We start from the raw sequence: 14,485 nt of genomic DNA, 5'->3' as shown, positions 1-14,485 counted from the left end.
ATTTAACTTACTAATCTTTTGTCATATAGTTAGACTTGCAAGTTCTTTGACGTTGTGAAAATCAGTTGTGATGCACTTTCCTCTCTCTTATGCATTTATAACTCCCTCTCAGAATGCAATTCGCACCAACTTATCTCTGCACAAATGTTTCGTCCGTTACGAAGACGATTTTGGCTCCTACTGGATGGTGGATGACGCGGAATTTATCCGTCGTCGCCACTTGTCACGTGGACGTCCTAGAAAATTCGAGAATCCTGTGAGCCAAGAAACGTTGACCCCTGCGGAACTTATCTCAAGTCAAAGACCTTTTATGCAGGCATTTGGCGCTGCGTTTCGTAATCTCACTTCTCAAGCACTTGTTCAGTAAGATAAACTCAACTTTTTGGAATGTTTATTCGCATGATGCATGTTGCACTGAGTGATAGCTTGCGGGACGTTTGGATGCTAAAACTGTTTTGATGTTTGCTACGGTTTTTGTTATGTCCTAAAAATAACAGTTTTTAGAACTTGTTCCATGTCTTCAGTATTTTTCATATTATTCGTCTGTTTTTTTCTGTTTTATTGAATTTTTTTTCTGTTTTCATAAAAATGAGTCTCCTTAACCCTCCTCTTCGAAATGGATTCTTGTTCGTTTATCTAATAAACTATGTACTAACTACTAAGCTTACATTGTACACATCGCAGTTATTGCCTTCCCATCAAGTATTTACAGAATTTCAAGTTTTCAAACGAAAATGGAAAATAGAAGGAAAATAAATTTACTTGTGAAGGAAAAAAATTCTTCAAATTTTCTTGAAAAGGAAGATTATTTATTTTAGCACTGCTATTTGTTATGAATATGTAAAAAGAAAGAGTTAAAGTTTTCCTTTATAGATGTATCAGGATAATTTCAATGCCCAAAAGTAGATAGTTCAATTAGTTTGGAGTAACATGTACCCATCTTTCTATTTATGCACAGAAAAAGCCCAATAGTGCTAAAAAAAATTAAAAGTGGATTTTGCTTTTCAACGAAATGTCAAAAGTCATTTTGAGCGCCTTTATTTGATGCTCCTTTAAAAATTCAGTATGGAAGATTCCTAAAGTTAGTCGGAAATTATTGCTATTACTACTACGTCTAACAACTTACTACACCACCAAGCTGTCTGGGGCCAACACAGCTGCACACACACCTCCTCCTACTCAATCTATTCAGAGCTTGACTCTTTACTTCCTCCCAGGAAGTTCCAATTTCCTTTAAGTCTTTTCTTATGTCCCCTTCCAATCCCGTTCGGGGACGACTTGCTTTTCGTTTGGCCCCAGACAGCTGACCAAAAAGAACCATCTTTGAAAATCTGTCATCCTTCATTTATAAAATGTAGCCTGGCAATCTCAACCTCTGTTTCTATAGCCATAGAAAATGGGATTGAACCTTATTATTATTACAGTTTACTGTTTGATATACGGTCAGTCAAAAGAGTATCTAAAACTGTCTTTGAATATTTCCTCTGTAAAACATTCAACGAATCATCCTTAGCCCAGCACCGTATCCAGGATTCTTTTTTCGGGGGGGGGGAGTTTACAAAAAGGGTTTTTTTAAGGGGAAGGGGTTACCAAAAAATGTAAAAAAAACGCATAAAAAATTCGTCTATATTTATTTCTGTTGCGTTTTTACGAGTCAGGCAAACATTTCGGAGAGGGGGGGGGGGTTAGAAACCCTACCCCCTGGATACGGTCCTTGCCTTAGCCTTTCAAAGCGCCCACGTTTCAGAGTCTTACCTGATCGCTGTCGCTACCGTGGCTTCCAATATTTTAATCTTAATTCAGAGATTTGCTATTTTTCCAAACTTCTTTCAACTACGAAAAAAACCCTTGTCATGGCTATTCTGATTTTACATTGTTACATCATGTACCATCTTTACTGATAATCCTAACTTCGTTACCTAACATCATCTATTCATCCTCATTGATTCCTATTCTAAGGGACTTGGTCTTCTTAGCATTAATTTTCAAACCTATTCTTGCACTCAGAAACCTCCAAAGATTTATTTATTTCACTGACATATTTATCGAGGATGCTCGAATCATCTGTGTGATCTAAGTTTAGGAGAGTTTTATCATCCTGTTTGATGCCATGGTCTCCCTCAGTCTTTACCGTGCTCCTTAGGAAAAAGTCAATTAAATTAGTCCATATAAACGGGGATAGGACGCAGCTTAACTCATGATCCCATGGCAAATCAACTACTAACTTGTACTTGTTTGGTCATCACTTTGATGTACTTATCTGGTGTACATTAAAAAGATAGGACGTCCTTTAGAAGCTTTTTTATCAGCCGATCCAAATACCCGTCCATAATCTATGAAAGTGAAGGCTATTTATTAAAAAAGCAAAATAAAATTGAATGTAGGACAGAATAATGTCTTCAAAAATATTACATACAAGCGAACACTAATTTTAGCTTATATTAATTAGTTTAATATTTTTAAGGCAGCATGAAAAAATGCGTTCGTCAGATATTACACCGACTAAAGCTAAAAAAAAAATGAAAAAAAAATCCTGTAGAAAATCGAAATAGTGGCTGCTTGTAAAATAGATATATTTTTGTCTTGATTTGTAATGATTTTTTCAATATCATTTTGATTTTTTTTTGTCTTGGTATTTGGAGGGGGTACAAGTACCAGTTATATTTAAAGTGTGTCAGAAAAGTATGCATGAATATTCAACTCAGTCGAAGACTCATTTGTTGTTGAAACTTCGAGATTCTACTCGTTGAACTACTGAAAATTGCTAAAAGGGCATACCGTAATATTTTTTTTCTAGTAATAGAGGTGTTTAAAGTCTCAAGAGGTTGAACCTTCTCCCACCTTCTGTTTATAGGCTTGAAAATCATATATGCTGCTATATGCATAACCTTGAGTTAAAAGGCTTTGATAATACTATGGTTCAAATTCACTTTAAATCGATGTGAAAAGTAATTAAATTTGTTAATTTGTTCTAGTTTTTATTTAGCTCATTCTTTTATGGCTGGTGTAATTTAACGTATCATAAACAAACTTGTAAATAAGATAAGCCTAGTCTCTGGAGTGGTAATATAAATATCGAATAGTAATTCGTTTTATTAGTTTTAAGATAACTATGTTTATAGAAATATATTTACATGCTTTTTTTGTGATGAAACTTTTTGAACTGTTTAATATTACTTTCTCGCAAAGAAAATGCTTTTTTGGTAGAAATAGGAATATATATTTTTTTAAATTGTGTAGCAAAATAATTTTTTGTCCAAGAGCTAAAATATGTGAAGCTTTTACACTAAATTCAAACATGGGATCAAAATATTTTCGTCGCCCACTTTTTTGTGTAATAATTTCTTCCTTTTTCTGGAAAATTTGGATAATTTTAGACTGCATGAAAAATATAAAAAACAGTACAACTTTACAGTCAAAATAAAAATTCAATCAGATATTTTCTATCATATAATTCCTGCGCATTGTTTTCTTTTTCGTTTTTTTGCCTGAATTACCTGAATTTCTTTTTTGATTCAAAGCGGAGTCTTGAGGAAAACCAAAAAAGTTGCCATAAATATTTCTGAGCGTGTAGGCTATCTGGCCTTGAAGGCAAAACAACAAATCGGAAGTGCATGATCGGTGCTGCAGTGACTCGACGATTTGTGGCAAATTTAGTAAATTTGAGCTTGAATTGAAGTTATCAAGTATTTTGCAGGTTGCATAGGTTACAAGTCTTCTTAAAGGGAATATGTTTAATTGATTCATCCTTAAGGTTGTTTGTCTAAATCCTCTGTTTATTGCTTGAAGGATAGTTGAAAAGTGGAGCTTTCAATCGTGGTTAAACGGACAAAAAGAAATGCGTAATTCAAAAGCACTTGGCAAATGAGCACAGTGGTAGAAATGAGCTCAGCTTGCTAAATCAGTTTTTCTATTTTGTTATCCTCAATTAAAATTTGTTCCCTAGTTGCTTAGATATTTCTGTTCCTTCTAAACGCATTATATCATATTCCTATACTCAGGTTAGCAGCATAGGTTTTGAGTTTCTTTTGGAGGGGGGAGAATATAAAGAATGTGCCGACAAAATCATCCAGTGTGCCGACAAATGCTGACACATAAGTTAGATTAAACAAAAAACATAAGCTAAATTCTAAGATGCTGGTGCGCAGCGCCAACACCTTGGAACTTTGGGGAGAATCCCACTCCCCCCACCCTTAGCTGCGCCCTTGCCTATTCTTAAATATCCTATTTTCCATTTAAAAAAATGGAAAATATAGTTTTTTCAATTTAAACTGTTTTATGAAATTAAAACCGTTAAAAACGCTATAGGTAACCGTTAACACAAGATAAGTTATAATTGAAACATATTACTTTGAGAGTAGCTATGGTTAAGGAAATATTTATGACAAATGTAATGATCAGTGGCTTAAAATGAGCTAAGGCACATTCACACTGATGTTTGGATTTTATTTATTACCATTATTCGGTTAATAATCAAGCAGATTATTATTCAAAATTCTGATTGGTGGGTATCTTTGAAGTTACGTTGGAAAATGGCTGATTTATAATTTAAATAAATCCAGTTATAATTTAGTAAGACTCAGACATGCTCAGTTGCATCAGCTTTAGAATTAGTGCATTGAGCCGTATTGAATCTCGTTGTCATTGAATCTCGGTGTGAGTAAAAGTTCGTTCTGAATGGGCCTTGAGTAAGTCGGTTTTGTGCTATACGTATATTGTAACACTATTAAGTAGTTTTAATCGCTTTTTGCATGCAGTCAAATATGCGCTCCGTTTTAAAAAAAAGTATATTTTTGGTATAATTTTGTTTATGATTCTGAATTCTAGAAGTTACAACTGTTTAGGCACGCCGTTTAAGATGGCTGGGGTTCACAGCTTGCAAGTTACAGGAAAACATTGTAAATTTTTTTGTAAAAAGGCCTTAAGAAGATTTGATAGCCATAATATATAGCTTGTCCGCGCCTCACTAAGTCTTCGTGAGGAAACGCCCCTTTTAAATATTACGGTGGAGTTGAATGATCAAGAAGTTTTTCGAATTTTTTTACCTGATACAAATTTCACTGCTAAATACATCTCTTTTTCTCATGCAAACTATTAGAATCTGTGATTGCCACATCTATGATTGCTTATTAGATGTTCGTGATCATGAAAAAAACGATGACATATATAATGACAATGGCATGTGTATTGACAGGACAAATAGTGACAAAATTTAGGCGTTAGACATTAAACCTTGTTTCTATTTTGTTTATAATTATTTTCACATTGAAAAAAAGTTTTACTAATTTTTTCTCCTTCTTCCAGAGGAAATGTTCAAGCAAGAAGCCCAACACAGACAATGCCTGCATTATACGGTGCTTCATTTAGCACTACTCTAAAGGTAAGGCATCCCCTTTAATATGCCACGCACCTTGCGTGTACACCTGGTATGGAAAAACGGTATAAACTCGTCAATTCTACAAAAATTTGGAATTTTGCTGTTTTTGCAAGAAGAAACATCACGGATGCTTTTTCATTTTTTTTTTTTTCCTGTGGAGATCGTATCGAACCAATGGTCCTAGAAGATCGGGAGAGGGCTCGCTCCTATTCAGCATGGTTCAAGGGTCCAATAACTATGTCTTTTGGGATGATATGACCACCCACAGCCCCTGGAGAAACTGCTGTAGGTTATGAAATTCGCCCATTGTTTACATACAGTATTTGTTGTATGAAACAATGAAGAGAAGATATAATAAATGAACAAAAATCTAATAGTAAAGAAAACGAGGGTAGTGCCAGCCAGTGGAACAATATGAAGCGAAAATAAGCAAATATTTCGACAAGGACCTCCGCCAAGTCCTCCTCAGTGCTAGGAACAAATAAAAAACGAAAAAATAAACAGTCTAACCTTTTGAAGTAGACTTTACAAGAGAAAAATAGACACTGAATCAAAACAAACCAGAATAAATGAAATACACATTCACCAATTGGATTGTGCAAAAATTATTTGCTTAGCAATAGATTTAGCTTGTCTACAGACTTGATTTTCATTAAAAATGTGGACAGGTTGGTTTTACTTTAAACTGAGGAAAAATTTTATTTGAATCATTTAATATCAAGTTATTATAATTTGGGCTTATGGCAATATCTCCAGTATCTCTATTTATAGAGATATTTTTGCCTCTAAAAGATTTTCTAAAAAAAATTATTATTGCCTCTAAAAGATTGTGGTAAGCCATTTACATTAGATATTAAAATTGCCTCCTCAAAAAGAATTGAATGATCTGGATTGTCGAAAATGTGGAGGGCCAAAGCAGAATCAAAATTGTCATTATAAAATGACAGTGTTGATTCTGCTTTGGCCTTCCACATTTATCTAATGTAAATGGCTTACCACAATCTTTCAAGTTTTTTTTTTCGTTCCAGCAAAAATATTCGAAATTTTGAAAAATTAGATAGTCAACTAAAAACACAACAGATAGATTTTCTCGGCCGAAAACAGTACCGATAAGTAAGTGAGTAAGTGTAACCCACAATATTAAAAAAATGAATGCATAGAAAAGAACAAAAAAAAGAGAAAGAAATAATCTGCAAGGAATACAAACAAAAGCACAACCTAAACAAAAACACAAAAAAAAAACGTCGCTGCGTACACCGATTACATATCGGGGAAAAAATAACCGAGAGGATCCCTGGCGCTCATCTCTTTTGGAATATCAGCTCTCAGATCTTTAACGATGCTATCAAGGAGCACTAGCGGGTCGGGAAGTCCAAAACGAGATATAATCTTTCGGTTTCAATATAATCTTGGTAAATACAATAAAAATTAACTGTATTTATTTTTTTTTACATTTTATTAACTTGTATTTTCCATTTTTAGTCTGCACTGGCTGATGGCAATTTGAACTTTTTGCAGCGTTCTGCAAACTTAAATAGTTTTCCTTTCCTGGGTCTTCCACAAAAGTCTTTGCCAGTTCATGCCAGGAATGATGCCACGTAAGTACAAATCCGGCATTTCTTTAATTCATGTAAAAAATACTTTATTATTAAACATTGGATATTTTACGAAAAAAAAATTGTAAATTTTAACGAGTCGTTAATGAATCGATGCATTTTTATAAGTAGGCGAATTGCCGTTTTATAAGAATCACGAATTGTCGTGATTCAACAGGTGTTGTCAAAAGTGCTATAAATTATGTAATAAATACTAAATAAGTGGTTAAACTGAATGTTGTAAATATTAAAAAAATTTATAAGACATAGTATGTTTATAATTTATTGAAGAGCTTTGGTATTTAAGAGTTAATTTAGGCTTCTATTTTATTTCATTGATTTCAAACCTTCTTTCTCAAAGCTTCCATAATACCTATTTAAAGACTTTAAGAAATGAAAAATCTAGTCTTGAAAAAAAAAATCTTTCAGATAATCTCAAAGAAGAAAAAAGAAGGAAAAGAAGCGATCAAGAACTGTTTTTTTTTTTTTTTTTTTATGTCAGAGCCATTACGCGCCTTGGAAAAATCCTCTTGTATTTCTTCCTAAAAAAAAATGTATGAGATTGAATTAGTTAACTATTGAATTTCTTGTTTTGAAAATAAATGACGCTGATTAATAATCTAGCCAAGAGAAAACAAAGTCTGGAATTAGTTTTGAAAGTTCAGTGAAACACAATTCAGTTTTTTTTGCAATAAATTATTATTTTTGTCTACCTAGTTTCTTATTGGAAATAAAAGTATTGATACCTTCTCTCTAAAATATCAGTATCTCAATCATCCAGTTAGATTAGAAGCACGCGCTCAACGACCTTTTTGTGTGTTCTTCTTCTACATCTTGATGCACGGCCCGAGAACGAATGAGTTAGAGCTTTGTGAGCTTTGGTTTGCTGGCTAGATATGAAGGCGTTATGTGAATTTTTTGTATACTTACATTTATAGCCCATTCCCTGAAACTAAGCAATTTTCTTGAACAATTTCCATTCCCTGAAAATTCTTGATCTTGATTGTCTGATGCACATCCTTGTCAGACGAGACATCAAGATCTGAATCCCAATTAAGTAACAATAAAAGCCTTGCTGTCTTTTTACCTCGGCAGAATTATAAATAAAGATGGCGGATGCAGTGGATACTTAAAAAGTAGAATAGCCAAGGCGTAAGGTCACAGTCAAAAAAGTTTAGAAGAACAGGAGGATAAGTCTTCAAAATAAAATTAGAATATGTTGGGATTGTCTGCCAAGAGTGATTTTTTTATGTCTCGGAATATGCGTCTGTTTCTTCTGAAATATCAGGTTCTTCTTCTTCTTTTTCCTCTTCTTTTCTTCTTGAATCTTTTCTCTGCTATTCTCGAAATTATTAATCTAATGGAGGCTAAGGCTTGAGTACTGAAACATGCTGAAAAATTCTTTTGGAATAAATCTATGATTTTCAATGATTTTAACGATTCAATCGCGTGATTCAAACATTTCAATGATTTCTAATCGTATTGAAAAACATTTTTCATTTTTTTCTCAATTTTGATGTTTTCAAATACTCTTCTGAACTTCTTAGTAATGATTGACATAAGAAAACCCCAAAATATCTTAGGAATTTCCGAAGGATAGCAATTCACATACATTCCTTTGAACAGATGTTGGTTTGCTTTTGAAAAAATATCGCATAATTATGTGTCTGCTGCAGCTTTTTCAAAAAATATCCCCCTAGCTTTAAAAAAAAGTTATATTCAAAAGGTGAGAAGAAAGTGTAACAGTGACACATTTGCGCTAGTTAAAACCAGAAAAGCAATGCAAATATTTTGGCCAAGACTTCTTCTAAGCCATCCTCAGTGCAAAACGAAGACAAATATAAAACATAAGACGCAAAAAAAAATAAAAAGGCAAACAAAAGAAAGAAAAAGTTTGAATAGCCAACTAAGTACAAAAACGGTCAGAAGATGACTCGGAAATAAACCTGCCTTTTATGTAAGGCACCTTGATAAGCTGGCCCCCTTTTCAGGTTTTAAAGTGTCTTGATTTTCATTAGGTTAAGAAAATTGGCAGATGTGGTTTTTATTATAAAGTTAAGAAAATCCGGAGAATCAAGGTCACAGAGAGGGTTATAAATAAATCATTTATGAAACAAAAGAAACACAGACGATTAATAATTTTTTTTAGAACGATGTTTACAAATTCTATGAAATAGGCTAAACACACTGAAAGAGCGAACATAAAGCTTGGTTGATACAAAAACTGCTATTATCAAAGCCCTTGATAATCTCAGAGAAATCTTTAGGTGATTAGGCTAGTATAAAGCTAGGTGTAGTAACGGTTTTAGGCCTCAAAAACTGGGAGGGCGGGAGGTGTACAAAAATTATAATGACCGTAAATTTTTTAGTCGATTAAGCACCTTAATAGGAGTGTAAAAAATATAGAATATAAGGAATTTTATGTCAGATGGCAGAACCGGGGGGGGGGGGTGTTGCCCTCCCCTGCCTAGGCCTAGATAGGCTATTAAATGGTTTGAAATCTCATTAAAAAATAAACTTGTTAAGTCAATACAGATTTAATGTTTTCTATGTATAAAGAAAAAAAAATCAGCCGTTTTCTTTTTACTCTTTATTCGAGAAAAAGTGTGTAAAAGGGTATTTACCTCTGTGAAAAACTAGTATTTTGCCTGAGAAGTTTATATCACATTTGAACTTTGTGAGCCAGTAGTTCTGAAGTTTTACCGAAAGTTACAAAAAATACGCCTGAGCTCAGAACAAATAGAAGTACTTGCTAATTGTCATTTTTGTACACTATTTATAAACAAATTACAAAAAAAATTGAATGTCATAATTCGATGGTAGTTTCTTTTCTTTCGGGCCTATAATGTATTTTTAGTCATTTTAATTATATTTCTCAGAAATTTGTAATATATTATATCCAATTGAGCTCCACACCCTGTTGAGCTCACACTGTTTTTTGAAAATATCTGGGCAAATGTCTGAAAAATACTCATTGTGAAACGACTTAAGTCTTAGGACAGAACTTTGATTTCTACTCATCTTTGTTTTTCTTTTTCTTTTACTTCTTGCCCAGGATATCATATGCAACATTGCCTTCAATTGAAAGAATCATTTTTAGATTTTTTAAATTTGTTTATTAATTTGTTTTTGCACTAAACGCGAAAAAACAAGAAACCGAAAGCTAGTGGCCGGACCTTTTTTTTATTTATGTTAAATATCCAAAGAGACTCAGAGGGATCAGAAGTTTTAATTTGCACAGTTTCATCTACAAAGTGAACATTTTGTTGATGTTTAAGTAACTCAAGAATAATTTTTTATCAGCAGGTCAGAACCCCCAACAAAAATACCGTCTACTGGTGATGGTGACCGTCCTATATCACCATCCAGGAGCTTTGATAAAGACGATGATTTCGAGGATTATAAACAAGAAAGATCTTACAATAGTGATGATTACAGGGATTTTCCCGAAGAAGAAAACTTCCCTAGGGAAAAACAGGATGCAAAAATGGATGACCGTGCATTTGAATTCTGTTCTGTTAAGAAAGAGGGCGACCCTAGTTACGACTTTTATCGTAATTATGAATCAGAGACGAGGGTATATAATGGCAATTTTAGTGCAATATCTAATCGAGATTTTACAGCAATGAATCATCTTAAACTTGAATATGAAAGGGAATTCCTTCAGGCAGCGAAAAATAAAACTGCAGTGCCAGTTACCCAAACTGAAGGTCAATAATCAACCGAAAGTAGAAACTACCCAAATTATTTTCGGCGCATAAATATGTTGAGAGCCTCTCTGTAGATTAGTGTTTGCACGTTGTAGCGTTTTATTTTGCTCTGTGATTGTCTAATTGTGATTAGTGAATATGTGCATATAACGGATGGATGCGCAACGTGCATAGGTACATTTTTACAGACATTTTTAGAATTAAGTACGTGTGTATGAAAAATTCAAGCTGGAACTTTTAACTGAGTTGTAGCTTTTTTTTGCTAAACCGAAAATTCAGTTTTTTTCGCATTGTACACGTTTTAAAAGCTGCAAAATTGAAAAAAATGTAGGCTGCAGTTGTTAAGAGACAAAACATAATTTCCATGCGAGGCTGAAACTACCAAAAAGCATCCTTTACGTCTAGTAAGAACGATTAGTTATTCGTGCAAGAGGTTTTTTAGACGGTTTAACCAAAGTTACCGTTGGAAATGTGAAGAGTTCTCAAAAATTGGTTTTGTGCTAAGAAAAAAAATCCATTCCCCAAGTTTTAGTCCAAACGACAAAAGAATTCGCAGCACATTTTAGAAATTCAGAAACTTCTATATATCTTAAGAAGCAATGCCAGACTAGAAAGATATTAGATTAAATGGTTCCGTCTGCTTGGTGGTTGGGGGTGAGATGTGAATCTTCGTCCCATAACGCCTTCTGAATTACTGCAGCTCAGCTGATTCAGCAAGACAAGAGAACTATTCCGGATGACTATAATGATTTGGTTACTAGTATAGACACACAGCTGTTATTTGTATCATGGTTAATTCGATGGCTATAAGGAAATAAGTTCGTGAATATAGATTTTTATATCATTGAAACATAGAGTTAAAAATTCGCTACTGTTTTACAAAACAACGTAAATGACTACCCCCGCCCCCCCCCAAAAAAAAAAAATCACTACTGCATACGACGTGCTTATCATTAGGATTGTAAAATGTATAAAACGATTTCTTTTTTTTTTAAGTATTATAAAATTGGCTATATTTTAATAATAGTAAATCAGATTTTTTTTTTCATATCTTGCAAGACCGTGTGCGGCATGTGAATCCCTTGGTCCAACTAAAAAGTATAATAATTTGCATTTATCAAGAAGAAAATTTCTTTTAATATTTCTTTAACAGCTGCTTTTTTTTTTTATTTTTTTTTTACTTCACTCAGAACTGTGTACAACATGTCAATGACTAAAGCAAAAAAATGTGTATGATGTATATGTATTTTTTTATAAAAGTGCATTTGGTTTTTGTGCAATTATCATAAATGATTCGGTTCGTTGATACATTTTCACTGTTAAAATTATGTTTTAAAAATTGAGCATAAAGTGCTTATATATTAGTTTGATTTTATGCGTTGTAAGGTAATTGTGAATTTATATTTTATCTATTATATTGAGAGTCATTAAGATTGTAAAATTAATATTGTTGAGGAAAAAAACTAAAACAATATTCTGCAGAAACTCGAAAACTTCTTATATTCTATGCCCAAAATACCCTTCCAGGATAAAATCCAGCTAATGGGTGTCATACTACGAGCATGTTTTTTATCAAAAGACTCTAACAACAAGATACAGATTTCAAATATATAATAGCTGTAAACAATAGATTTGGATTCTTTCTTATTTAAAAAATATTTTCCAATAATCAGTAAAACAAAAATTTGATTTAGAACAGTCAATTGGATTATTTGTTTACAAATTTAAGCATAAACACATTTTTTTTTAATCTTAGAACCTTGTTAATTTCAATTTTATAATTTTGTTAATTTTAAATTTCTTCGTTTAATAAAACTTCAAAGCAAATTTAGTTGTGGTTCATTCTACTTTTGAGAATTGGACAATCCACACAGTAAATTTTACTTGATTAATTTTAAGACCTTAGGCATGCAATTCTAAGCTTGACAAAAGAATGAAAAGTTAATTTCAACCTGATTTGAGCTCAAGTAGTCTCTCTGTTTCTCTGGGATGAGTCTCTTTGTTTTAAATCTCTTTCTCAAGAAGTCTCTCTATATTGAACACAAAATTCTTTGTGTAAAAATCTTATAAAACTATCTTATTTTTAAAATGTTAGTAACTAAGCGCCATTGTGCGTTTCAAATACAAATAAGAATTTGCGGGAAGTTCTGTTGTTTTGGACCAACTTTAAGTCAACACCTAATTCACTTTCAGATCGTTCTGAACATATAGAGGATATTAGAGTATGGTCACCATGCTTATCTTGTACAAGGTCACAAAATTCAAACTTGTAGCGTAAAAAGTCCGCACTTTTCTTTTAAATGTTTAAATACAAATTTAAACGGGGCTTCTCAGATTATGCCATCTTTTTTATCAAGTTTCCGAGAATTGCGCAGTTTCTTCAAGAACCTGAGGTATAGCACAAGTTTCTTCCGGGGACACTTGGTCCCTTTGGCCGATTTTAGGAGGGGTACTCCCCTCTAGTCCTTGTGTGCAGGGATATTCGTACTTCTGTCTGCGCGAACTTGCCTAATTCGTTCTTATCCTTTCTAAGACCGTCCATATCTAACAGCCCGGTTATTATTGTGAAAAACGTATAAAAGTACCTTTTTTGTGTAATCTATAAAAAAAAACAATTTACTTAATTTACGTAGTCTTATTCTAATTAATCTAACAATTTCTTTTTATAGAATTCTAAAATATAGAGATCATTTTTTAAATATTTTGATTTTTATTAAAATGGAGATTATTAGGTTTAGGTCTAGACATTTTTTTCTAGTTTCTTCTTAGGGCCCCTTGTTCCTATGTTTATCTTTAGTTTATTTACCATGCGATCTCACTCAGTGGCATGTATTTATTTTGCTGTTAATTTTCATTAGCGTGTTACCATTCCTTGTGTAATAAGATGTTGTGAAAGCAATAAATTTTTATAACCTATTTTAATAATGATATGCTGAGATATATTCTAGCACTTAAGCCTCGTGGGACATGACTCTAAAAGTAGCCTAATAGCTCACTACAGCTGTACAATCGACAAAGCGAAAATCAGAAAAAATTACTCACTAAAAAAACACAGTCCGCCCCCATTATATATTTACTTATTTTTTCATTTCCTTTTTTCCTCATCCTGCCATTCTCCACTCGCCAAAAGATATTCCTGTGGTCCACCAATAAGGATGCACCTCCCTAATTCTGAAACAAAGTTGCCAATTAATCTTCAAAATCCCCACCATTCTTGTATTCACTGTTATCCCAACTCCAAAAATGCTATCTCACAAATCCTTCTACTCCTTACAGTTGCACTTAAAGTGCTCTAAATTCTCATTGTCCTCCCACATTGTACGAAAAAAGGAATAGTCCAAGACCTGAATCTACCCAAAAATTTCTTGTTTTCTGTCTGGCATAAAATTACCCCTAAACTCATCTTATATTCTCCCCCTTAAACACTTAATTTTATTTTTAATGCTTATATCTATTAAATAATTTTCTCCTGGAACAAAATCCGTGAATAATTTCGTCTTGGACATCCGTACATTTTTTACATTAGAACAATTACATTCAGAATCATAATAATTGGAAGTGAGGTGAGTCTTGAAAGAATTGCTGCAATTTTCAGTTCTATTATCTACCCTTATGCTTCCTTACTATTCGACTCTTACCTGAACCACATCAAAATCACATCTGTCAGTAAAAAAGCCAAATTATATGAATGATATGGTATTTTTCTTGATTTTGGCGCTACACTTGTATTTCAGAAGTGGAAAACTAAAATTGCAAGAATTTTTTTTTAAGAGTTTGTAGCAACACTAATTTGTTTCCAACTC

The 14,485-nt window shown here is 33.0% G+C and overlaps 1 protein-coding gene across 1 annotated transcript in view; it reads left to right on the top strand.

Annotated features, from left to right (window-relative positions):
- FoxP (forkhead box transcription factor P) overlaps positions 1 to 13,592 on the top strand; it is a 178,514-nt gene extending 164,922 nt beyond the window's left edge. Inside the window, exons 14-17 of the mRNA XM_089102382.1 lie at positions 113 to 363; positions 5,305 to 5,380; positions 6,860 to 6,975; positions 10,279 to 13,592. Coding sequence (XP_088958508.1) covers positions 113 to 363; positions 5,305 to 5,380; positions 6,860 to 6,975; positions 10,279 to 10,690 — 855 coding nt within the window. The 3' untranslated portion in view covers positions 10,691 to 13,592. The remainder of the gene's footprint in view (positions 1 to 112; positions 364 to 5,304; positions 5,381 to 6,859; positions 6,976 to 10,278) is intronic.
- The last annotated feature ends 893 nt before the right edge of the window (positions 13,593 to 14,485 follow it).

This window comes from Artemia sp. Qi Xiang Cuo, chromosome 16 (assembly GCF_049724085.1).
Source record: "Artemia sp. Qi Xiang Cuo chromosome 16, ASM4972408v1, whole genome shotgun sequence".
In the NCBI taxonomy this organism is placed as follows: Eukaryota; Metazoa; Arthropoda; class Branchiopoda; order Anostraca; family Artemiidae; genus Artemia; species Artemia sp. Qi Xiang Cuo.
The sequence above is the reverse complement of the archived record's forward strand: the minus strand, read 5'-3'. Positions and strand labels throughout refer to the sequence as shown.